We start from the raw sequence: 25,134 nt of genomic DNA on the forward strand, positions 1-25,134 counted from the left end.
TTCTCCCCTTCAGAATGGATGGCGTTTGTTCCTTGGTCTAAATGTCCAAGTACTGATTTTGAATGTCTAGCCAGTTGTTTTGTATTGTAAAATCAAGCTTATTTCAGTCGGGCATTATCTGTTTGATTCACTATTTCAAAAATGTTGCTGGAGAGGGTACAGGTCTAGGAGCACCTATTGCCTGGGTTGCTGTGGTAGTAGCTGCTTTTTATGTTACTGTTAGCTTCTAAATAAATTTGAGAGTCTCCAATGTGAAACATGTTGCAAAAGCATCATTGTCACTTTGAGATTAGCATAGTACGACATATGCTCAAGATTTCTAGAGATCTAAAGAGGAAAGAAGGGCAGAATTAAGGAACAGAAGATAGATTGCCCAAGACTGCACAGGAGGTCAGTGTAGGATATGATTCTGAAATGGCAGATACTGATTATGTTCAGTTATTATCTTGATGTAATGAAATATTAGCTGCTCAATGACTCTGCCATTTTCTTATTTTATATTCTGAGAATAGTGACTATATTGCATGACCAGCTCTTACATGTAATCCTGTGCAAATCGGCAGAAGATACTATCCGCTTGGACCAAGCTGTATGTTTCCCGTTTTCATTCTAAGAAAATATTTTAACAATATTCCTTAATCTTAAATGCTTTTCTCAGGCTTTTGAGTAAGTTATGTGTTAATTAAGTATTGAAAACCAGTGATTACTTGCTTGTGAATGGACAGCTTTCCTTGGTAAGTTGAAGTGTATGAAGAGCGGGGATGTAAAATCTGTAAGTGTGGTGAATTCCAGTTAGATGTAGCATTCTGCAGGACAGTGAAACACATGATCTTTAACTTTCCGTGTATTGTTGTTCAGCTGGTGACTAGGAGCAGGAGAGGCGTAAGTGTGTTCCTCTGTTGATGGAAATGTAAAAGGAGGTGTCCTTCTCATTGCCTCTCTAGCAGTAGAAAGTTAAATGTTGGCAGCTCCTGTTCGTCTGAGTTTAAGATTATAATGGAATAGCATTCCTTGCGAGTACTTTGGAAAAAAACATTTTCCATTTACTTTTGTCTCTGCAAGTGATGTCTATTTAAATAGTGAATAAATTTAATATGCACTGTTCCAGTAAATGTAAAGAGTAAGTAGATCAGCTATAAAATAATTTTCACGTGTTTGCAAACATTTGTTTTCTAGACAGTTTGCTAGATGAAAAAAGAATAAAAAAGACAAACTTATCTGGGAACCTCCCTGTTTTTGCTGGATTTTAACACCTTAATTTAAGCATGATTTTGTTTATTTTCCTCGGTATCAGTGCTGACACAAACTAGTCCCAGCCTTAGCTACTTTTTCTCTCCCAAACATTGTCCTCTTCAGTTGATTTGACATGATTTGGGGGGTGGGAGGAGGGTGCTATGAATTGGAACCTGGTTTGGCTGAACCTCCCCAGCTCTTTCTTTCCTAGGTCATCAGTTAGATCGGGGAAAAGTGATCTAGTTCAGTGTGACCAGCTGCCCAGTATGGGGGGCAGAATTAATGGAAGGTGTTGAAACAGAGCAAGTGTTTCACACCAGAGTTTGTCGTAAACACTTTATTTATGTTTAAGTTGTAGCCATTACAGTTGTGAAAATAACATTCAGGATTTGGAAGGCCAGGGGTTGTCTCCTGGGTTTTATTGGCAGCTTCTACTTCTATTGCTCTTTGTTGTTTTACTAAATGGCATCAGTATTAATTAAAAAAAAATGCTTGCTTATGCTATACAGCATGTTGTAAATATTTGTGAAATAACATGATCCTGCCAGTTTCACACAGAGATTGTTAAATTTGGAGAAACGATGAAGAGCTGAATTTGTGGGCACTTGCACTGCTGACAGGAAGGAAGATTTGGGAGAGCAGTCATCTCTGCTTTCTTTGGAAGCTGCCATGAAGGCTGGAAGAAAATTTAAACATCAGAATCTGAGAGGGCTCTCTGCTTGGCTTTCTGATAGGAATTTGTCATAAATCTCATTTGTATGGTCCTTTGAAGATTAATTTTTTTTTTTCTCCTTTTGAAGGTTGAATAAACTAGGCTAGACTCTGTAATGGAGCTTTGAGTGACCTGACCTCCAAGACTGTGGTTTGACAGGGCTGTATTTTACTGGAATGCCATTTCAGCAGCCTGCATTGCTACTTCAGTTACGCTGGCACAATTCTTTGAGGGACCTGTGCAGTGAAAGTGATCCAGCTGGAAAACAGTCTGGTTTAGGAAAAAAAAAAAGAAAAGATAGTTTTTATGCAGAGTGGTAGAGGCAGTGAATTGGGAGTGAGAGGACATTTGTAGATTGTTTATGCTGGCAACGACTGAAAGATGGACCCATGGCACTTTTTCTGTCAGTGTTGAACATCAAGGAGCTATCCTCACATCTCAGACACCATCAAGTGCAGGACAAGATCTTTGGGTACGTTTCTTTCAACAGTTCAGTTGAGCTACTTAACGTGATGAGAGGAGGAAAAAATAATCCTGTTCCAGGTATCAACACAGGTGGGCAACATCTTCTGAAATGCTCCTCTCTGTGAATGTTAGAAAGACACTGTGATTCTGCTGAGTCAGCTCAGCTGGTGTAACTCTCAGGGAAACAGAATCGCCCATTTTGTCAAGGCGGTGCAGATGGATGCAAAGTGCAGTGCTGTGAGAATTAGTTTTTTTAAATAACTGCTATTTAGAAACTGACAGATAGCAGTGCATAATCTTGTCAAGAATTATTTCATCTTGAGCTTCCCGGGTACAGTTGCTTGGATGGACAGAAGCAGTACCAAAGGTATGAACTAAATTTATAGGTGGGAAGAGAAGGCCTTAAAAATAAGAATCTTTTAAGGAGTCTAAAAGCTAAAACTGCTTTTAGAAGTTTTCGGAGTGCACCTTAGTAGAAATTGTGTTGCTTGGCTGATGTGCGGGGTGGCTTGCTACACAATGCCGGGGTGCCTGTTGGTGGGTTGGGGAGTGCCGCTGTACTTTCAGCTCAGCGGCTTCCAGACTTTTTTGATCATTGGGCCTGCTTTCCTGCTGTTAGCCTGCAGAATCTGTGCGTGCTATCATGCATTGAAAGTCTTTCCAAGCAGTCTTTCCAAGCTGCTCCGTTGCTGGAGAAACAGGTTTAGTGTCTTGCTTTTTTTTATGTTTTTCCTCAGGATATTGTGTCTTAAGCGTCACTGTACTGGCATTGGTACTGTTTGCTGTGTGTGATGCCTTGTATGTTGTTCTTCCTGTAAGCAGCTTCAGCACCCATCCCTGTTGGAAGGTGTTGCTTTCTAAAACTTCTGTAAATCAAGCAGGTGTAGAGAATTGAGAAATGGTCATTTCATTCTGCTGTTGCCAACCAACCTGCTTCCCCCAAGCAATGCTTGGTCTCGACTCTGTCAGTACACTGAAGCAGACGGCATTTTATCAGTCTGCCTTTGAGGCTGATCTTTTTAACTGCAGGTCTGAATTTTTTTTTTTTTTAGGGTGGAATTGTAACTGATGTGTTTGTTGCCGCAGGGTGGCAGCTGGCAGCAGGAAGAATGCAGTTTTCAAGCTCTGAAATTCTTTTGCACAGTGTCTTTCTTTTATCTGTGTGATGTTGTGCTATACATTCCCCCCTCTCTGGGGGAGGACAGCTTTCCTTAAGCTACATTTTTGCAGTACATAGAACTGTGGATAACAGCTTACTGATCTGAGTGCCATAGGCAGTTGTGAATCACCAAAAAATCCAGCACCAAACAGAGGAAAAAATTTGCAGGAAGTGGTATTAGTAACTGATATTTGCTTCCATGTGTATTTTAATGAACTGCTACTGGTACATGTGAACCAAACTTTTTATTAACTTCTGTGTAAGATGTGCCTTGTGAGTGAAGTATAGTGTTGCAGGTAAGTAGATTTGGGAGGTCTTTGAGAGTGAGACATAATTGGGTTTTTCTGTTTGTTTCCCACTTTCTCTTTCTTAAAATACCCCAAACATATATTCCTAGGAGCCTTTTGCTTCTCCCTTTTCAGGCTTGTATCTTTGTGTCTCTCTTCACCTTTGTGGACTTAGTTCTGGTTCTTGAGGTGCTGTCTGCCATTTTTTCTGAATTAATTTGACTATAATACATAGGAATGTACTTGTCCAAAGAGAAATGTCTCTTAGTTGATGAAAAAGCATGATGCAAAATGAAAATGAGGTCTAGTAAATTATCTTCTAGAGTAGCAAACGGTGCTTGTCCGTTTTGGAAGACTGGAGGTGAGCACCATGTATTACTATTTCTGGTAGAAACTATAAATTCCTGGTAATAAGGTGAAGTGCTAATGTTCTGAAAGTAATGGACAGTTTTCAGCTAATGGAAATGTTTTATTTTGACTTAAATTTCAATTTAAGTATGAGTTGTGCATCAGGCAGTTATGTCTTAAGAGTGGATGTTAGGTCAGTGAGGTTTTCTGGAATTTGGGCATTATACAATTTTAAAATGTGTTCAGTCCTGTTTGTTGGAGTGTTTTCCATCACTTAAGCTCATTTAAAAAACTGATTTTAAAAAAAGCCTACGTAATTTTTGTATGTATGCTTGTTTACCTGTTAAAGTTCAGTTACAGTTTGAATTAATAATGTTAGTTAGTACATACAAATTTGACTTACATTAGTGTTCTTGAGGTGGCCAGCTTCCATCTATGCCCAACATACTAAGCAGTTTTGGAAATGATTTTTCAGTAAGGCAAATATAATCAAGCACTTTATGTAATCTTTAACAGCCTTTAATGACAACTCTTGCAGAATCAGTGTCACAAACTTAATTTTTTTTCCTTGCAGTGGTGTTAGTGGCATGTTTATACAATTCAGCTGTGGAAATCTAGGTGTCTTTAATGGTAGCAAGAACAGTCCATCTTTAATCTCTTATTTGCCTTATATTGACATTGCTCATGCTGTGATCCTGTTCAGATACATCTTTGTACATCTTTATTGTGTACTTGGGCGTTGAAGTTGAAATGAAAATCGGATTCTAAGAACTGAATAAAAAAAAACAGGTTGGTTGTCTGTTTCTTTTTACGTGGCTCACCTCATCTTCATTCTCTCTTCAGGTCAGAGCGCCAGATGCAGTACACACCACTGGATCTGCTGATACACATGTAAGTCCAAAATATTTAAAAACCACCAAAAAAAACCCCCAAACAAAAAAAATATCCAGCCAAACCCACAAAGTCAAAATAGGCCTGTTCCCTAAAGAAAACTACTTGCTGCAGGCAGACTCTGGTGCATCAGGTATCAAATCTGTAGGTGTTTGTAAATTAACCATTGATTTTCATGTTCAAAAATATTCCTTGAAACTTTCAAACAACCACTAGTGTAGGAAGCTCTGCTGCGTGATGTTGCATTCATAATAGATAGTTGAATGGGAAGAAGCTGTACTCTATATGTTTATCTTTTATACTGAGAAATAGTTCAAAATATGAGGTGAATCATCGTAAGAGTCACTGTATATTAAAGTGTCTTTTTGTATACAGTTGGCTTCTCAAAAATGAGATAGTGTGTCCCTAACTTCATCCTTTTATTTTTCTTTCTAATAGAATATATTTAACACAAAAGGTAGGAATAATTGCCTAGTCTTCCATCTCACTCAAGAGACTTTTGCCTGGTTCGGCTTGAAGGCCTACCTAAACCAAAATGAAAACAGGCAGCAAGAGCCAAACAGGGCATTAATACCAGACAATTCATTCTGTGGTTTGGATTTTTTTCAAGATTTCAATTTGACTTTGTATATGAAAAAGTCAATTACCAGCTGTTAAATTGCTTGTAAGATAACATTATTCAAGTTGTGATAGCAGAAACTTTTCATAAAAGTAGGTCCTTTTATTGATTTGCTTTACTTGCTATAAATTGGAAAATTAAATATTTTGCATATTTTGTGTGGTCAGTGGAACTGGGACTTCAGTACTTGGTGCCTTCTTATAGTCAATGCAGCCTTATGTTTATGGGAGTTTGCTTTCATCTAGTGATTTGATTACTCAGATAGAAGTTTTCTTTTTGCTTCCATCATTTGCTTTATGCTTTTCACTGTATTATTTTCCATTTTCTGTAGGAGGGAGGCCTTCAAGTTTTGTGTAGCTCTGTTTTTAGAAATTCTGTGAAGCTGCATATGGTTAATAATAATGTTATACTTGCCTACTGGAGTGTAACTGGCAGGCATAAATTAGTTCAATCCTATTAACTTTATATTGCTCCAGCCACTTTGAAGGTGTTGGGATTTTGGGGGGTGTTTTGTTTTGGTTTTTTTGTGAGACCCTTTCTAAACTGAGATTTTAGCACCAGAACTCTTGTTATCTTATAGCTGTCTCCCTTATGTCAGTAGAAAATGTATTCATGTGGCTGATCTGCAGGTATCCTGTAACAGTACTGTGAGAGATTATTTCCTGATGACAGGATAATCCTTGGGTAGGAGCGTGGTATTTGTTTTGTCTGCATTGCTGTACCATAGCAATATGCCCAGGTTTTGCGAAGGTTATGTATTGTTTGTCATACTGAAATATAAGCTGTCTTTCAGACAACAGGAAAACTGGTTTTTATTAACTTTAAAACACACAGATGCATGAAAAGCTCCTGATAAACCTGTCGTAGCAGCTCATGTTGACAAGCATAGTGTCATAAACCAGATAACTCCACAGACAACGCTGCATTAATTTGTAACTGATAGTTTTCCTTTTAATGATGAAGTAGGGAACATTTTTCAAAGAAATATGAGCTATTTTGGTCATATGCTTGGCACAGATCTAAGAGGTGTTTGTGATACTAAACAAGGATTATAAACTGAAGGTATTTCAAACAGCTGTTTTTCACAGTGCTTTTTGGCACGTAAAAAATTCTGAGTAGGAAGCTGATACTAGAAATAAGACTCTTTGCAAAGAAAATTATTCCTAGAGGAAACTCTTTTTGCAGTTGGCATCTGAAATTTTTTGGTAATACGACAGTTAAGTTGCTCGCCTTATTTGTCTTGATGATTTATTAAATTGAGCTGGTTTGGTTTGTTTTTTTTAAAGAGCTGTCATTGCAAAAATGGTAGTTTTAAGCATCAGTGTGCACTGTGTAAGAGCATCAAAAATATTCTGGAGATAAAGGCTAATAGCTTATGTTTTGTGCTTCTGAGTCTTTTTTCTTGTTCTTGTGCTGATTTTTTATGAATTGGTGTGTTAAGCTAGGAGTTTCCAGATAAGTTTCTTACCTTTTCTGTCCTTTCCTTCCCATCGTCTGTGTCTTTTGAACATGGTCTTTTTCCTGTTGCCTTTCCTCTCTTGATGCTTTACTGTCTGTTAACTAACCTAACTAGAATCTTAAGAATTTTAATTCTGTACTCTCCAGAAATTACTATTATGTGGAGTCCTTCCTTCATCAGGCTTTCAAGAAGGGAGGAATGGAGGTTAAATTATCTAGAATAGAAAGAATCTAGGAGCTAAATATGAGGTGTTTTGTTTTCTTTAGCTAGTAGCTGAAAACCTCAAGAATGCATTTTCTTCTTCAAGCAAAAATATTACGCTTAACCTTGAAGTACAACTGGAATTTAGCATCCATTTTGTTCTTCACTTATGACTGTTCAACCTCGTGTAAATATTTTTCTGGCCAAAATAGTCAGAAAAGCTTTTAGAATGTTTCTTTGTTTTGGTTTTTTTTTTCTGGAAATGGCAATGATCAAAAAGGAACTGTAGTGCAAAGCATATATTTCCAAAGGCTTAGAAACTGTTGTAGTAGTGAGATCTCCAGGCTCTTACAGCAAGTGCCCTTCAGATTTCAGCTGTGTTTGAATGGTGTATTAAAATCTTTCTCATTAAACCAGGTATGGTTTGTTTTTAAAAAAACATAGATTTAAATTATGTGGTTGTATTAGATAATGGCAAGTTCAGAGAGAAGTACAGGAAGCCTTCCTTTTCTTTGTTTTGTTTAGGTTAAGTCACTTCAGGTAGAAAGTACCTGGTCTAGACCAAGGTAGAGAGTAACATTATTTTAATTGTTTTGTGAACACCTAATGTTTGTTTTCTTACTCTTTTCTCAGCCTCTAATGGAAAGCAAACTTAAAGCATTCAGTATTGGCAAAATGAGTGCTGCCAAACGGACTCTGAGCAAGAAGGAGCAAGAAGAATTAAAAAAGAAGGTAATGGTACACAATGAAAATTTAATTTTGTATACAGAGCTGAAATAAGTTGCTTTTAGATTACAACCAGCTTTACCACCAAATATCTTTATTTTTATAATTGCAGCTTTCTAAGAACAAAAGTGAATTGTATTTTGCATGTTTAATTTGTTCTTGGCATTCATGGCTTTAAGATAGAGAGAGAAGCTTGTTTCTCTTTCATTCTGTGTGAGAAATCAAGTTCTCTGGCTACCTGAAATACTGAATTACAGCAATCTATTGGTTGTTGTATTGCTCAAAATAAAGACGGCCATCACCTTCGGTTACTGTCTGTTCTTCATTTGCTATCTATCACTGGATTTCAGTAATTAGAAAGAGTACCTGTCATCTCTAAAATTGTTCCAATACACATCCTTGTTGTTCTGTAAAACATATTTTTGTCTAATGACTTCTTTTGGAATTAATAAAAATGTTAAAATTTGATACTGAATTTTAGGCTACTTGGGAGCGTCCAAACTTTAGGAATAGATAGCTTATAGTTGGTAAGGTGGAAGTTTTGAAAATTTTGGGCTTTGAACTTTACACACACAACTGTCACTGTATTTCAGTGGGATATCTCCTGCTAGGTTGTTGGAAATACTAGCCTAAAGAAACACTAGTGCTAAATTTAGTGTCTCACTCAACTTTATTAACTCACTGAATTAACAGCTTCTCTGGGAAATACATAAAGGTGATCCTATTGTTAATTTCCTTCAGTCACATGAGTTGATCGTAATGGGTAAGATGGAACATGCACTGTTCTCTGATGCTTAGGACAACAAAGCTTCAGTCTCATGATGCTGGTCTTTCATACAATCTTTTCTGTTGGGCATCCTTTGAATGTTAAATTGCCATGTAAACTCTTGTAAATGAACAGTCATATTCAAGCATACGGGCCTTATTTGCTTTATGTATTATGTGCTGTATTCTTCCCACACTTCTCAGAATTTTGAATTCTGTCTAAAATTGAAACTAATTTGATGCAGTTTGTAGCATGAACTGTAGAAAATAAAAAGGAATGTCATATAGCTAATTTAAGAATAGCTGTTTAGTGAAGGTTATTCTGTGATGATAGTAAATAGATTTAACATTTGCTGTGTAGGAGGATGAGAAGGCTGCTGCAGAAATTTATGAAGAATTCCTTGCTGCCTTTGAAGGAAGTGATGGTAATAAAGTGAAAACATTTGTAAGAGGAGGAATCGTTAATGCATCTAAAGGTAAATCTTTTTTTGGGGGTGGTGGGTCGTTTGGCTTTGAGTAAAGATGAAGGTTGGCTTTGAATTGCATTTTAAAATTAATGCATTGCATTAGAAGCAGCAAAGGAAACTTGATGCTAAAATCTACTTTATGCTTTGACTCACTAGGTAGGTAGTGGCATGATTTGTCTTTTAAACTTCAGAGGAAAAAATGCTTTGTTTAAAAATACCTAATCTTTATTCTTGTTCTTCATACTAGAAGATGCTAAATTATGGAAAGCTTGTAGTGTCACTTTTTTTAATGAAATAATGTATTGAATTGAATGAACAAGACTAAAGAACAATAGCATTCTTTCTAATACACAAGACTGTTTAGTATTGGTTAATATAATTTGTTTTTAATTTGCCTTTAATTTCAGAGGAGCATGAAACAGATGAAAAACGGGGTAAAATTTATAAGCCTTCATCACGATTTTCAGATCAAAAAAATCAACCAAGCCAGCCATCTAATGAGAAGCCTCCATCCCTCTTAATGATAGAAACTAAAAAGCCTGTAAGTTTCTTATTTGAATATTAACTCCATACTTAGGAATTATTTAGAAGTGCTTAGAAAAAGGACTGTATGATCTTGCAGAGTAGTTTTATCTGCATTTGTCACATATTAAAAAAAGTTGGAAATTTTTATTTGCTTAATCCCGTAGCAAATAAGATGATGAAAAGCAGAGGTACAGTAACCCTGTATTTAGCATGATATGCCTAATACTGCACTTTGATTTGGCTGCTGTTTTTACTGTGTTCCTGCTAATTGAGACAGACTTCTCGGGAATACAGATTTAGTGACTGTTGCAAAGTAACAGTATCTCCAGTCCCGAGAATTTGTCAAGTTTTAGAAGCAATTCTTCTTGCTACCATCTGTTTTTAGGATTTTATAACATAAAAAAAAATAAAAAAAATAAAAAAATTGACCTTTGCATTGATCCAAGTTTTTCTTGGTGAGGTTTTTTGAAATTTTTTTGTGAGGATGTTTGAGAAATCCCTTTAGCTCTTTGAGTTGTACCAAATAACTTGTAGAACTTGCACATTTTTGAAGCTGAACACCTTGTTTTTATTTAACATGTTTTCACTTCTGCATGGTTTGATTTTTTTGTTAAACTGAGATTTAATCATAAAAAGTAATGGAAATACTATGAACAAATTTAGTCTTTAAGTTAAGTGATAGTTACGTATGATTACTGTTACTACTATATATGTGCAATGTGTAATGAATGTCTTGGATGTCTTTTAAAAAGTCTTTTAATAGAGCTTACTACAATTTTTAAGTGTAAGTGAAACATATATGATACTGCCTGTTAGGGTGGGTAATGATATGTAATGTGATAATTGTGTGTAATCCCACCCTAGCCTCCTTCTAGCTTTAAACAAAACTCAAATTTAGACTAGTGGGGTAATACTGGATGGCAGTTTTGATTTTCATTGTATGTAAAGCTCTACAGTTACAGAAATGAATTGTAGTATTTTTTTATTATGCTGAGCTCTATTCTGTCATGCAAGTGTTTGTACTGTAAGAATATCACTGCTTTTCGAATTTGTCATAAATATTTATCAAGTAATGCAATCAGTTTACTCACTTGCCCTGTCCAATGGTGATTGAAGATAATGAGGTAAAAATGATTTTATTTATTTGGCAGACCCTCCCCAAAAACAAAAACAAACAAACAACTTTGCCTGGGGTGAGTAGGAAGTCCAGTTTTTCCAAAGCTGTAGTGTGTAACACAATAAATATTTTGTATGTCTGCCTACTGGAAACGTTTTCATTTAAATTTGGTTATATAAAAGCAATGTTGTTGAAGATAAGAGTTCACATGAGTTAGTTAAGGTACATATATTACAGTAAAAAAAAAGTATTACAATATCCATATTCTTTGTCATTCAAGAGTGTTTTTTCTGAGGATCTTGAACTATTTAGAATAACTGTTTCTTCAGACCTGTATTATATCTGAAAGGAAGCAAGAGAAGGAAATTCTTTTCACATAGAATGTTTGTCTGTGGATAAAATAATTTTTTATATATATATATATATGTAAAATAACTTACATATATATATACACACATATCAGTTTAATCAGAGCATGACGGTTTGGTAAGAGTGTAGTCAGCTTCTGAGTTTCTAAGTGGAACAAACACAAAATACAAATTTAAAGTATCTGTGATGTATGTTGTAGCGAAAGTGTTTGATCACACATGCTGCATTGTAATAATGAGAAGTAACAAAGCTTAGTTTAAGCTATCCTTAATGTTATACTTTCTAGCTTTGTGTTTGATAGCGCTCAGTCTTAATGTTTTCAAGTCTGTCATGTTTTGTTTTTTTTTTTCTTTCCTCCTGTAGTTTACTTGGTTTGAAAGCTGTGGGTAAAATATGCATGGAAATTATCTAAAATTTTGTTACGTACATATAATTTTTATTTTTGTTCCATTTTATCTGCTGAAATGTTGGCTGATATATCTTTAATTTTAGCCTTTGAAGAAAGGAGAGAAGGAAAAGAAAAAGAGTAATTTGGAACTTTTTAAAGAAGAATTAAAGCAGTAAGTTTGACTAGCTTTTACTATAAATAAAGAAGATGTAAGGTTTTTACAGGCAGTGTTTAGGATCATTCTTGCTAAGCTGTTTCCCAAAGTAGGTTTTTGTTTTGTTTTTTTCCAGTATGCTTGTAGAGTGGTATAACTTAAGTAACAGTGGCAATGATAATTAAACAGAGTACGAACCCATGCTGGTAGCTGCTTAGTATAGGTGTCTGTGATTTGTCTGAATAATCAGTTGCCATCTAATTACTTCTCTGGTGTTCCTTGATACTTCTGCCCTTTCTTATGCTGATTGGTGATAGGAAGTGTTTACCAGTATTGCTGAAAAGGACTTACATTTTGAAATCTAGTGTCAACCAGAGGCTATAAAATGATCAAAAAACAAACCAAAAAAGCCTGGTATGCTGGCTTAAATCTTTGTCTGTTGAAATGAATGGATTTCTTTGCACATCAGAGATGTTTGATTGTGACATTTGAAACAGTTTGGTACTGCTTTCCTAAGCAGAAAAATATACAGAGCAATTAACCAAAAAATAACATATAAATGCATAAAGTATTTCAGAGATCCCAGTAAGTGAATGACTGGCTGTGTTTCCAAAGCTACCAAAGATGATTTTTGGATCAGTTAGGTGTGAATAGAAGCTTTGATGATTGAATCAACCAGCCATCTACCAGGACAAAAAATGGAAAACTAGGTTTCTTTCTTTGACAGCTGCTGTCAGTATGTTACTTACAAGTGGAACTTGGGATGCAATTCTGTTATAAATTAGCAAGTCTGAGCCTGTAAATGAGAACACTTGTTAATGTGGTCTCATGCTTTGTTAAAGTTAGTGAAGATACAGCAAGACAAGTAGGTACTGTAATGGATGAGGATGTTCGGGTTTCTGGTGTTGACTTTTCTCTTGATGGGGGGATGTAGCAAAGAGATTGGTAGCAAATTGAAATGTGTGTCAGACTCAGGAAGAATTAAGTTTTGTCAATGTCTCTAAAACTATATCCAGAGGTATTGTAGTATAAGGTTGAGCTTTTGTATTAATGCAGAAATAAGACTTGTAATTAAAATGTAGAGATGTACTTCAGCTTGCGTAATTTTAAAAAGAAGCTAAATAATGCTTTGAAAAGCAGATTCTTTCACTTTTGAATGTGTAATACAACAGAAAGAGCTGTACGTGTATTGAGTGTAACTGAGTGCCGTATATTAGAAAACAACAGGTACTGCATTATAAATCTATAAATGGCTCTTGTGAGTAGTGTCTGAACTTCACTGCTTTCTGTTCATTAGTTGATGTAAATGAGTTGAATCGACAGCCTTGTGTTCATGGTACACAGTATCTTCATACCAGGATTTAAGGCCAAACTACAGAGAAACAAATAGTTACTTGTGTGAGTACTATCATCAGAGGTATAAACTGAGACGAGATCTGGAATTAGTCATATGGGGGTGTGTCTGTCACCCTACAAGGTGACAGCATACATGAATAAAGCTTAGAAAACGTAGGAAGAGAAATAGACACTTAGGAGTTGTGTGTATCTTGAAAAGTTGCCTGAAGGGTCAATGGATCTCTGGCAGTTGGATGTGGAATTCAAGTCACTTTTTCAGAGTACAATTCTTATTTCTGATCTTGTAAACTGCTTCTCAAACCAAGTCAATTTTGTTTGAAATTTAAAACACCCTGGCAGTATGTATGAGGAAGCATGCAGCTGGATCATTCTGGTAGATACATTCCAGTTGATTAAACAGAAATTCAAACATACTGGCAATTTGAAATATTTAACGAGCCCGTTGTTTACTGTTAACAGTTCTCATAATTCTAAAGTTAATTGAAAATTTTAGAACAAGAACCTCAAAATGGTATTACATTGTTACTTACGTTAACCTTGTTTTGTAGAATACAAGAGGAACGTGATGAAAGACATAAAACAAAAGGTAGATTGAGTCGTTTTGAACCACCCCAGTCAGATTCAGATGGCCAGCGTCGTTCAAGTAAGTAGATATTATTTTTTATGTTTGTTTGGGCTACCAGATTTGTAGACTAAATTATGTATTTTTCTATTTGTTCAGTGGATGCTCCTTCAAGAAGAAACAGATCATCTGGTGGTAATATAGATTCTTTTCTTATTCAATATAATGTCACTTAAATGCATAGCAAGGATTATGACTTCTTCTTTTCTGTTTTTTCCTCCGTCATTGTAGTACTGGATGATTATGCACCAGGGTCACATGATGTTGGAGATCCAAGCACAACAAATTTGTATCTTGGAAACATTAATCCTCAAGTAAGTGTGGAGCCAAGAGTGAAGTGTAGCATTGGCTTGTTTGAGTCCAGCTTAATTTTTTTACAGTGGCAATCTTCACCCCTTTCTATTTTAAACCATACATATATGTTTAAAGCCATATACTAGGTACAATTGGTGACTGTACAGGCAGTATTCATTTGAATAAATGCTCTGTACATGATGCCACAGAAGCTGAAGTTTTAGACTATTAGTTACTATATGCAAAAATATTCAGTTAAAATTATTTTTTCATGGATATCTGTGCAAAGTGGATCATATCTCAAAAATTTGAGTGTGCTTCGGTTTCAAATGCAATTTTTAAAAATTATTATTTTTGCAGTAGATCTTGTTTTTCAAGAAACTCAGAAAATTAAAATCTTGACATTTGGACAACAATATGAACATGTATCTTAGAAATACAGTAGCAAGATGCTAATTTTTAACTTTTTTCATGTAGATGAATGAAGAGATGTTATGCCAAGAATTTGGACGCTTTGGACCGTTAGCGAGTGTTAAAATCATGTGGCCAAGAACTGATGAAGAAAGAGCAAGAGAAAGAAATTGTGGCTTTGTTGCCTTTATGAACAGGAGAGATGCTGAAAGAGCATTAAAGAATTTAAATGGTAAACAGATTTCTCAGTTTGAAATTGTAATTATCTTTTTGTAGGAATATTGAGAAATAACTGTAAGTATGCCTTCAGGTTGTCTTACCAGACTAGTGATAGGTATGCTGTAGCTCCAGTAGATACCACACTGGCAGTGATTTTAACTTACGCTGACTGTAAGCTGAATGTCATTGAACTATAGCATACACAAGGGCTGGGAATACTGGTGACTTTTGCTGTGGGTAAAAATGTAAAATTTCTGACTGAAGGTGTGAGCAGGAGGTAGGTAATGTTTTGATAATATCTTCTCTGTAAATAGACTATTCTAAGAAGGAATCTATTACTTGTAGTTGTTTACCAGCAATAGTTTTTTTAAATAAATTTAACTAGTACACAGGACATAACATATTTATCACCAATTATGGATTATGTTCTTTTGAATTGGTGGCTAAATTCCTAATACTGAAGAGGTAACTGTACTACACCAAATGTGTAATTTTGCATATGGACTCTCTTGTCTATATTTTATTTGAAAAAAAGGGAAAAAATATCTTATGTGATGAAGAAAGCTATGTCCTTTAAAATTCAGGAAGAGCCTTAAAATCAAAAATCAGCATGCTAGACAAAAAGAATATGAAATGTAAGGAGGTTGTCCTTGCATAGCTTACTCAAAATGGTCCTTCACTATGACCATTAGTAAGTAGGCTTACACTATGTAGGAGTTCTAATTGGTTATTACATTTGGTTTTGAGTAACATAATTTAAAGTTTGTTACTATGAACAAAAAATCTTGAAGAATTGAAGTGCAGAAATAATATAAAAATTACTCTGTCCATTCTGATATGCTGAATATCAAATTTTAAATTTTTTTTTTCCCCCATCAAGTCAAATAATTGTGTACTGTAGTGTTCTGAAAACATACATTGGGGGAAGATTAGTAAAAATAGTAAAATTAGTAAAATAAGCTTTCATTTATGCATGATGTGATACACTAATCAGCAATGTAAGCAAAAAGTAAACCATGGCAGGGCAGGCAAACCTGCACTTATATGGAGAATTCTCGAGCAATGCAGAACCAATTTATAACATAACGGGTTTTTTTGTTTTGTTTCATTTACTTTTGCTTTTTCAGGCAAGATGATCATGTCGTTTGAAATGAAGTTAGGTTGGGGCAAAGCTGTACCTATCCCACCACATCCGATATACATTCCGCCTTCTATGATGGAGCATACCCTCCCGCCGCCTCCATCAGGACTGCCTTTTAATGCCCAGCCTAGGGAGAGATTGAAGAATCCTAATGCTCCAATGTTACCACCACCAAAAAACAAGGAAGATTTTGAGAAGGTAACTTACAGTACCCTGGGCCATATCTCATTGTTAAATACTACATCTGTGACAGTATTTCAGTGGCTTCATAGATTTGCATTGTTCAGGCTGACTTTGGCGGCCCTTAGTGTACAAACTCACTGGCTCCCTGCTGTAGCCCGAGGGAACCTACTTAATTCCTGAAGCTCTGTTTCATGTCTGTGTTAGGGTACAGTATATTGGGTCTTGATTTATTTTAGTGCTGCTTTAAATCTGGCTATCATTTTCCCCCTCCAGGCTCCCTGGATTTTTTTCTCCTACGTCCCCCCCTTTTGTTGGCTGCCAAATTGCAATATCTAAATTGTTTCCTTTAGAGAAAATACTACGTTTTAATTTGGGTAGCATTTTTTTTACACTAGAGGAGTTGATGTATTTTGTGTAGAAGGTAATTAATCTGGACATTGAGTAAGTATTTTGTGCTGCTTGTGGAGTCAGTTTTCAAACTTCTTTTTTTCTGGAATATTAGCTGATAAAAGGGTAAGTATCTTGTAATCACAAACCAACTTGATTTACATTTGTAAGAATTTGTTGATTCTCTGAATGACACTTAAATGTTAGGGCTGTTTTTTGTAAGACTTGGGAATAAAGTAATACCAACATGATCCAAGTCAAATAGTTTAGAACCTTTTAATAAACTTAAGAACTCCTTTCTTAATTATATTCAGCATAGTACCTATTCAGTGCATCAATGTACATTCTGACAGGAATGTTCTGATACTTTGCAATTAGTGAACCTTTATGGTTCACTGACACAACCATTTGCATTTTGTGTAATTGCTTAGTTATAACTTCACAGCAGTGATTGCCTGCAAAACTTGTGATAGATGTGTAGTATTTTCATTGCATATGTATATTTTTGCTTGTTATTTGTTAACAATACTCACATATTCTATGTTTATTATCTGATGTGACTTCATATACAGACTCTGTCGCAAGCCATAGTCAAAGTGGTTATCCCAACAGAAAGGTACATGTTTTTCTTTATTATTACTGATCTAAATATAGAAAATTTCCCCTTCGGAATTTTAAAGAAAAATGGTGATGCTGAGGAAATGGTAATGGCTTGACTGAGCAATGGTTCTTTCATGACACTTGAGAGAAATGTGTGTTCTACAGTCTTATTGTCCTTATCTTGATCTTTTTTTTTTTTTTTTGTGAGGAGCATTTAATTTGAACACTAGAAATAGTCGCAGGGTAACTTTGTGAGAGAACACTAGGGTGAAATAGCTTGTCTGAGAGATGCTGTCTAAGACCTGACATAAACCTCTGAGTACTTCATAGCTAGGTTGCACTTGTCTCCCACGTGGTCCGGGCGGGGGTGTGTGTTCTTTTCCTTTTTCTTCCTTTTTTTTTTTTTTTTTTTTTTTTTTGACTTGTAGATTTGTAACCAATTCAATACAAAGTCATGCTTGATTTCTCTAATTTTTTTTTAATGTGCAACAGTTAATAATTTTGGTCTCTGAAAAAGGTAGTTCATTACTGCAAGGGTATCTTTACATTTTGGTCCCCATCAGTGCTCCTACCTTCACGCTAGTCTAGGTATACTCTTGCTCAGTTAAGCTAAAACCTTTTCCCAAACATAGGAACACAACACTGTTTTGAAAGTAAATAAGCACAAAAGATTACCAAATTCTCTTTGACATTGGCCTTGGTGAGCAACACCAGCTGAACTGTCTGCGGCAGCGGGGGACCAGGAAAACATCATGGGATGGATTGGGAAAGTATACAGTTTTTGACCAGACATTGGTACGATCGGCTCCAATAAATGTGGTTTTATTATAACTGAAAAACATTTTTGTTGGCCAACTTAAGCTAAATGACAGTTTAAAATAATGCACTTAAAACTATCAACTTTTTTTACTACACTGTTTTAATTATCACAAAGTCCCTTTTTTCTTTTTTTCGCGTGTGTGGGGGGGGAAGAAAGAGATTTGTGAAACTAGTTATAGTAGTGTATTAACTTATTTGTCAATAGATGCTCAAATGCACTAGTATTTTTGATAAAATTTTAGGACAGTACAATTTTTGTTGGGTAGAGACATGAATAGTTAGGGCGACCAGGAGGACTCTTGATCTGAGAAACATGAGTAGTAGAACAACTACTTGTAAAACTGTACAGTGCTTACAGAGTGATTAGCTTTCAGAGAAAAATGTTTCCATTTTATTTACTGTAGCATTTTGAAAGCTCGTATGATAAGAAAAGCTCATGTTAATTGAATTGTATTTGAAAATACTTAATTTCTTTCCCCTGATGACTTTCAAAGATGGTAATGACAACTGCTAAGACTATTACACAGTGCATTGCATCATGCAGAAATTTTGCCTGACTTCATTGGGATAATATGTTTAATTATTCTCCTTTGTTTGAAAATTTTCAATACCGGTTTCTAACATCTCTTACTTCTTAATATTTACTGAACAGAAAACCGTGAGTATACACAATCAAGTTTTTTCTGAGAAATTCTCTTTCATGTAGTCATGTCTTATACACCAAAATGCATGTAACACCCTCTTTCAGATATGGGATGTACTGAATCTTTTTTTCATACATCTGAAGTCTTTCCAAAGCAGATGTTCTTGTTCAAGCATAATCTGCTCTTATGCAACTTTATTGTACTCGATGAAAGAAAAACTAGATGAAGACCAATGGCGTGGTTCTGCAGGAAGCCAGAAATGATCACATGGAATTTGCCTTAAAATAAATGAATGGTGTTATATCTCAGAGGCTTGAAATCTAATTTTTTTTTTTTCTTACTGATGTTTTCAAATACAGTTCATATAACAAGAGCAGTCTTGCTATTTAGACTTTCAGAACACTGCTTTAAATAAAATGGCCACAGAATTATTGAGACTGCGTCTTCTTTACAATGTTTCTGGGATTATAAAAAGCAAACAGGAAAATTGAGCTGTAGGTAGCTGTTTAGGGGTTTTGTGTAATATTTGGGGCAAATGCAGATTTAATGCTAGCTGGTATAAAGCAACATTCGCTAAGCTTGCAGATGGCAGGGGCAGGTTATTATTACTATGTTTTTAAGTTGAAAAATTTTTTTGATCTAGTGCATTATATCTGTGGCAGAACTTTGAATACTTACGGTAGAAAATAATCACCTCATTACTAAGAAGTAGTAGAAAAATCTGCAGCTTTTCATGTAACAATCTTTGAATTTTAATAATTAAAAAACTGCTAAAAGAAAGTCTAATGAGATACATGTAAAGAACCAATATCCGTTTGTTACATCTAAGAAAATAAATTAAAAAATGTAAAAATCTGTATATTTTTTTTTGTTTGCATCACATTCAAAGGACACATGCTGTGAAGCTTTTGATATATGTAGGTAACCTATATTTAAAAATTGGGGATCCTGTTTCCTAAAAAACCCCAAAAGGTTGGAAACTGACGATCACTATTCTGTATAAAGCTTATATGACTGTCTCCTGTTAGCATGCTGATAAGTGGCTCTGCATTTTCAGATGTGGCTTGAAAAATGTGCACTTCACATCTGCTTCTTGCCTGTCTCAGGATGTAGTGCTGAATGAAACAAGTACAGATTTTTTTTTTTTTTTTTTTAAAACGTGTGATTTGGCTCACTTGCGTGTATGAGGGAGGAAACATTGGATGGTATGACATGAAATAGTGGACAGTTTTGTTCTATGCCTATAGTTCAGTCTTGATCAAAAAAAGATTATCTAAATTTCATAAAACCATTTTCCTATTTGGCATCAAGAAGTCTATTTGTTTTTCCTTTCATACTTGAATAGTTTGAAAGCTGAGTGCAGTTTCTACTGAATATTCAAAAGTATGTGTATTTAATTTTGAGCATAATATTCAGCCACTTGTTCCTCTGGAGAACTTAGCTAACACTTTGGTCTTAGTTCTAGACAATTTAGATGAGGGCTTAGTTTTTGATAGTTAGTTGTACTTTGGTGTTCAGTTGCCCATTTTTATGCATAAGGACTGTTAAGCTTCTGCTAAGCAAGAGATGGTTGTAGGCTAAGCTGTGGAAATTCAGGAAAGAGGTGTCCTCTTAAATTCCACCATTCCTAGGCATGTTTTTATTTTAGAATGCCCGTGTCTATGATGCAAGGCTATAATATGTTCCGTGTTACCTTATCTTCTATACAGTTTTCTTAACAATACAGCAAAATAATCTCCTGCACAGTTGTAGTATCTTAGGTGGAGTGTAGTTTTATATAGTGTTAGGTCTGAATCAATTTTTCTTTAACTGTGTTGTTGTTGTAGGAATTTGCTCGCTTTGATACATCGAATGATAGAGTTTGTGGTACGGGAAGGGCCTATGTTTGAAGCCATGATCATGAACCGAGAAATCAACAATCCAATGTTCAGGTGCTTATTACATTGCTTCAATTTGAAATAGCGCTGTTTTCACTGTTGCTAATATTTTGCAGTTCTGAAATACTAGGAAGAGTTGTTTTTACGAAGTCTTATGTAGAGATTTAAATTTTACAATAGTACACAAATGCTTATGATATCTTTTTATGAAGAATGTACTTTTACTCCAGTTGTTACTAATGCACACATATAAATAGAATACTGTATGCACTCTATAAAATACATTTGTGCATACGTAAAATATATATAATAAATAAAAATACATTTAACGGATACTTTCCCGAGGAATTTGAAGTAATCAGTGGAAGCAGTAGCATACACTTTAAAAAAAAGAAACAAATTCCTCCCAAAATAGACAGACTAACTCAATACAAAGTCCAGTCCTGGAGCCTAATTTCTAACCTTTAGCAAGAGCTGGGAATCACTTTTTGATGTCAGTGCAAGTAGGATTAAACTTCAGCTGACGTAGTGAAGTTGTCAGAATTTCCAGCTCTTGTTGTTAATGGAATAAAAAAGGAACAATTTCCAAATTTCTTGTGAAATGCAGTCTGTGGAAAACTTTTTCAGGGAAATACTAAATGACCATTTAAAATACTTTGTTTGCCAGTAAGGTTGAAGTGCTTCATTATGATTTTTCCATACAAATTGAGAAAATACGGAAGGCAAAATATCCTGGCCATTAAATATGGGCTGCCTGTTTTTTTCCTGATCTTGTCAGTCTTCCGACAGACAATTTATTGATGGAAAACTTCAAGTCATTTAGTATTTGATCTGAGCAACCTAACTATAACTACGAGTTCGTGCACCACTTGTGCTGAGGTTGCAGTCGCTCCCTTAGTGGCTCTTTGCACTGATGGTTCTTCTGCTTCACTGTGGGGCTGCATGGTCGTTTCTTCTGACCCTGTTTGTTCCGATTTTAACTTCTGAGAAATGCTGTGCCTTTCTGGAATTCTGCACTCTGCATATGTGCATGGAGTGGTTGCCCCTTGTTCTGTACAGCTGTGCTGTAGGTGTACATGATTTTAGCTATCTTGAGTTCAGTTGGTAGCTGAGGTGGGATTCTGATCAGGGTTTGGTTATATTTTGTTATTACTTCCTTTGAATTTGCTTCAGTTAAATAGTTCATAATGTTTTGTGTCTTTTCTTTGCTCTTCGGTTTAGGTTTTTATTTGAAAACCAGACTCCAGCCCATGTATATTATAGATGGAAGCTTTATTCAATTCTTCAGGCAAGTAGAATTTTAGTGATAATTCATAAGTTCAAGCACAATGAAATGAGAGTGCCAAAATAAAAATACTTGTTTGTTTTAGGGAGATGCTCCAACCAAGTGGAGGACAGAAGATTTCCGCATGTTCAAAAATGGATCATTTTGGAGGCCACCACCATTGAATCCATACTTGCATGGGATGTCAGAAGAACAAGAAACGGAAGCGTTTGTAGAGGAACCGAACAAGAAGGGTGCACTTAAGGAAGAGTATGAACTTCCATCAATTTTTAGCGCTGTTTTAACTGCTCATCTGCTTGGTTTTTTTCCTATTGTGTTTTTGTAGTTATATTACAGCATCCCTAAACCATCATGCTTGGTACAATATTACTTAGAAACTCTGTTACCCCAGTGCTTTTCAGTGAGGCTTTTTTGGTGATACTTGTTGCTAAATACATTCTGGATTTGGTTAGATTTGTCATCATTGAACAATGAGCCCTTTCAATGCAATTCTTATTATTTGAAGGGAATTGGGAAGGTGAGAGTTTTTCCCTGTTTTCTGTTCCTATCTGTTGGGGGTATATAGCACCTTCCTCAACATCATAACTAAACAGTTATTATAATCTTAAACTTATTGATGCTGTTTATCAGAAATTAAAATGGGGAGAAGTTGTTAATAAGCAGGAAGGGACAGATTATCAGAGTTCCTTGCTGTGAATTGTAAGCGTGGTGGGGATGGATAGGGCAGTAGAAATATAGACATGATTTTCTTGTTGCAACTGTGTTCTTAGCATGTGGGATTTTTTCTTTTCATCATAGTTATGATACCAGTCATGGTTCTGGATGTTTTAATACACAATTTATTGTATCTTCTTTTTGAAAGGCTCAAAAAGATACTCTTTTGAGAGCGTTCTCTATATATGGAGGTCAGGGAAAACCTGAAATAATTGCTTCTTACTAGCTTTCTGAATCTAATGTTTCTTTTTCTGCAGCAGAAATTACTTGCATGATATAGATTTATCCTTTTTGATTTAGGCTTAAACTAAATCCAAAAAGATAATTACTTTATTAGAGATACTGATCTGCTGCCTTAGGTTATTTTTCCTTGATTTGTGTATGTAGTCAAGACTTGAGTCAGAATTTTTTTGCACTTTATTTATGTAACGTGGATGCATATGTTCACGAGTCACTGAAAAAAAATCTAGGCAACAGAATATAAAAATATTTAAAATTTCTTTTATCCTAAAGATGGAAAAATCGAAAACATCATTACATGGAAATTCTCCAAAGTACTGTTAATTCTATATTGAAAGTACTAAAATTCCTGATATTTCAGACAGAGGGACAAATTAGAGGAAATTCTGCGTGGATTAACACCTCGGAAGAATGATATTGGTGATGCAATGGTTTTCTGTCTGAATAATGCGGAAGCTGCTGAAGAAATTGTGGACTGCATTACAGAATCATTGTCCATTCTGAAGACTCCTCTTCCTAAGAAGGTGTGGAGATTTTGTATAATCTTGTATTTTGGGGAAGGAGCTCAGTTAACAGCACGTGCATATAATTTACAAGCACTGTTTCATAAGTTTCAGATAGCATTGAGGTTTTGCATTAAAACTTGGCCTTGAATTTAAGTCTGTGTTTTTCCTGTGGGATTTAGTTAAATATTTTTATTCTTTCTGAACCTGCTTGTAAATAATGTTCTACTTAACTGCGAAATTGAAAACAGCAGAATAGTCTGTTCAAACAAGGAAATAAAAATTGGAATGCCATCATCTGTTCTTTGTAATACTATGTAATATCATATTACAGTGGCTAGTACCTTGTAGCATAACAGGGAGCTAATTGCCTCTTTGCGTGTTTATTAACAATATGGCTGTGTTACACTTGGTTCTGATTTGATACTTCTAGATGGTTTAAACTATGCTGTATTCTTTCTGGAAAAACGCATGCATATGTTCAGGGTAATTTAAACTCTAGAGTTATCTTAATGTGAACATTCTTTATTGTAGATTGCAAGATTATATCTAGTGTCGGATGTGTTATACAACTCTTCAGCTAAAGTTGCCAATGCTTCCTACTATAGAAAATTGTAAGTATAATATTTTAGGTAATTGATACAAAAAAAAAAAATCCTTGTATTTGGTTTTGTACATCTCTGGATAAATGTGGTTGTAGAGAAATTCACACTTTTCTATGAGGATACTGTTAAAACACTGATGATATTTGTATCTCTGCATGAAAGTGTTTAAGGTGTAGCATGTTAGTGCACAGGATTGCTTTGTCATGCAAAAAGAAGTGTGTATGTCCTATGCAGGGGACCACTTGCATGGAACCTCATAGAGGTGAGAATAACTCACGTGCCTCTTTACAGAAAGGGAGCCTGTAGATAATATTCGAGATATGGTATAGCAAATATTCCATGTGAAGAAGACAGTTTTTGAAATGGAATTTTTTTGATTAAAAGGTGGTTTTTTAATTCTCCATGAAGTTTGGAGAACTTACAAGTTGATAATATACTTTGCTTCTAAGGTGCTGAGCAGAATTTAGGAAAAATGTCCAAGGGAGACTACCTTTGTCCTATTTAGGTATTTGATTGTGTCTACTTCCTGGAGTCTCTCTAATGTTATGGTAGCATGATGGGGAATATTCAGCATGTTACAAAACTCTAGTGGTTGCAAATGATGTTTCTTGTTGCAGTGTGTTTTTGCTGTGCCAGTTTATTTTTTGCACATTGAGAGAAGCTCAAGGGAAGCTAGGCAGCTGTTACTCACTGGACTTTCATTGAGGGCCTCACTGAGTAACTTAGAATGGAAACAGAACTAAGAATTTTTTTAAAAATACAAACTGAATTTTGAGACAACTCTTTCATTGTATATAAGGTTGTAAAACTCCTTTTATCCTCCTCCAATCTTTCCAGGGTGTATAAAGAGACTGCAGCAGATGTGAAGATCTCCCTTCACAGTTCTGTTGTTGTCCAAGGTGATTTAATATCTAGTAATCATGTTTGCTTTATAGTTCAGTTCATGGCTACTATAGGGATCAGAACCTTGTGCTTTTGAGTCCTGTGTCCCAGGTATTTTCGTGAATTATATATGTCCAGAAAACATATATTACAAAGTTTAACTAAAGAAATGTGTATGTTTAATTCTAGTTTTGAAACAAAATTATGTCAGATATTCTCTGATCTCAATGCTACTTACCGTACAATACAAGGCCATTTACAGTCTGAAAATTTCAAGGTATGTATTTCATTGTTATTTACATGACATAGAACTCAAATAAATAGATGGTCCTGCACAAGAGACTTGCATACTACGCTAAGTGGCTTAGACCTCAAGCTTCCTAATTAAGTTTTGTTGGGGTTTTTTGTGGTTTGTTTTTTTTTTTTTTAAATATTCTCTCTTGCAAGCTAGCCTTGAAATTGAGGAA

At 35.2% G+C, this 25,134-nt stretch overlaps 1 protein-coding gene across 19 annotated transcripts in view; it reads left to right on the forward strand.

Moving 5' to 3' along the window:
* LOC104127117 (U2 snRNP associated SURP domain containing) overlaps nucleotides 1-25,134 on the forward strand; it is a 54,808-nt gene that overhangs the window by 11,234 nt on the left and 18,440 nt on the right. For 8 of the 19 annotated variants that reach the window (XM_035895232.1, XM_035895235.1, XM_035895238.1 and 5 more), the window contains 17 exons: nucleotides 5,048-5,095; nucleotides 8,008-8,106; nucleotides 9,227-9,341; nucleotides 9,740-9,873; nucleotides 11,836-11,903; nucleotides 13,790-13,884; nucleotides 13,963-13,998; nucleotides 14,095-14,177; nucleotides 14,635-14,800; nucleotides 15,915-16,126; nucleotides 17,071-17,114; nucleotides 20,388-20,492; nucleotides 21,660-21,726; nucleotides 21,809-21,972; nucleotides 23,039-23,201; nucleotides 23,715-23,794; nucleotides 24,857-24,944. In XM_035895232.1, coding sequence (XP_035751125.1) covers nucleotides 5,048-5,095; nucleotides 8,008-8,106; nucleotides 9,227-9,341; nucleotides 9,740-9,873; nucleotides 11,836-11,903; nucleotides 13,790-13,884; nucleotides 13,963-13,998; nucleotides 14,095-14,177; nucleotides 14,635-14,800; nucleotides 15,915-16,126; nucleotides 17,071-17,114; nucleotides 20,388-20,492; nucleotides 21,660-21,726; nucleotides 21,809-21,972; nucleotides 23,039-23,201; nucleotides 23,715-23,794; nucleotides 24,857-24,944 — 1,767 coding nt within the window. The other 11 variants (XM_035895250.1, XM_035895231.1, XM_009639759.2 and 8 more) reach the window with 11 other exon arrangements.

This window comes from Egretta garzetta, unplaced genomic scaffold, assembly GCF_000687185.1.
Source record: "Egretta garzetta isolate BGI_Z169 unplaced genomic scaffold, ASM68718v1 scaffold425, whole genome shotgun sequence".
Taxonomy (NCBI): Eukaryota; Metazoa; Chordata; class Aves; order Pelecaniformes; family Ardeidae; genus Egretta; species Egretta garzetta.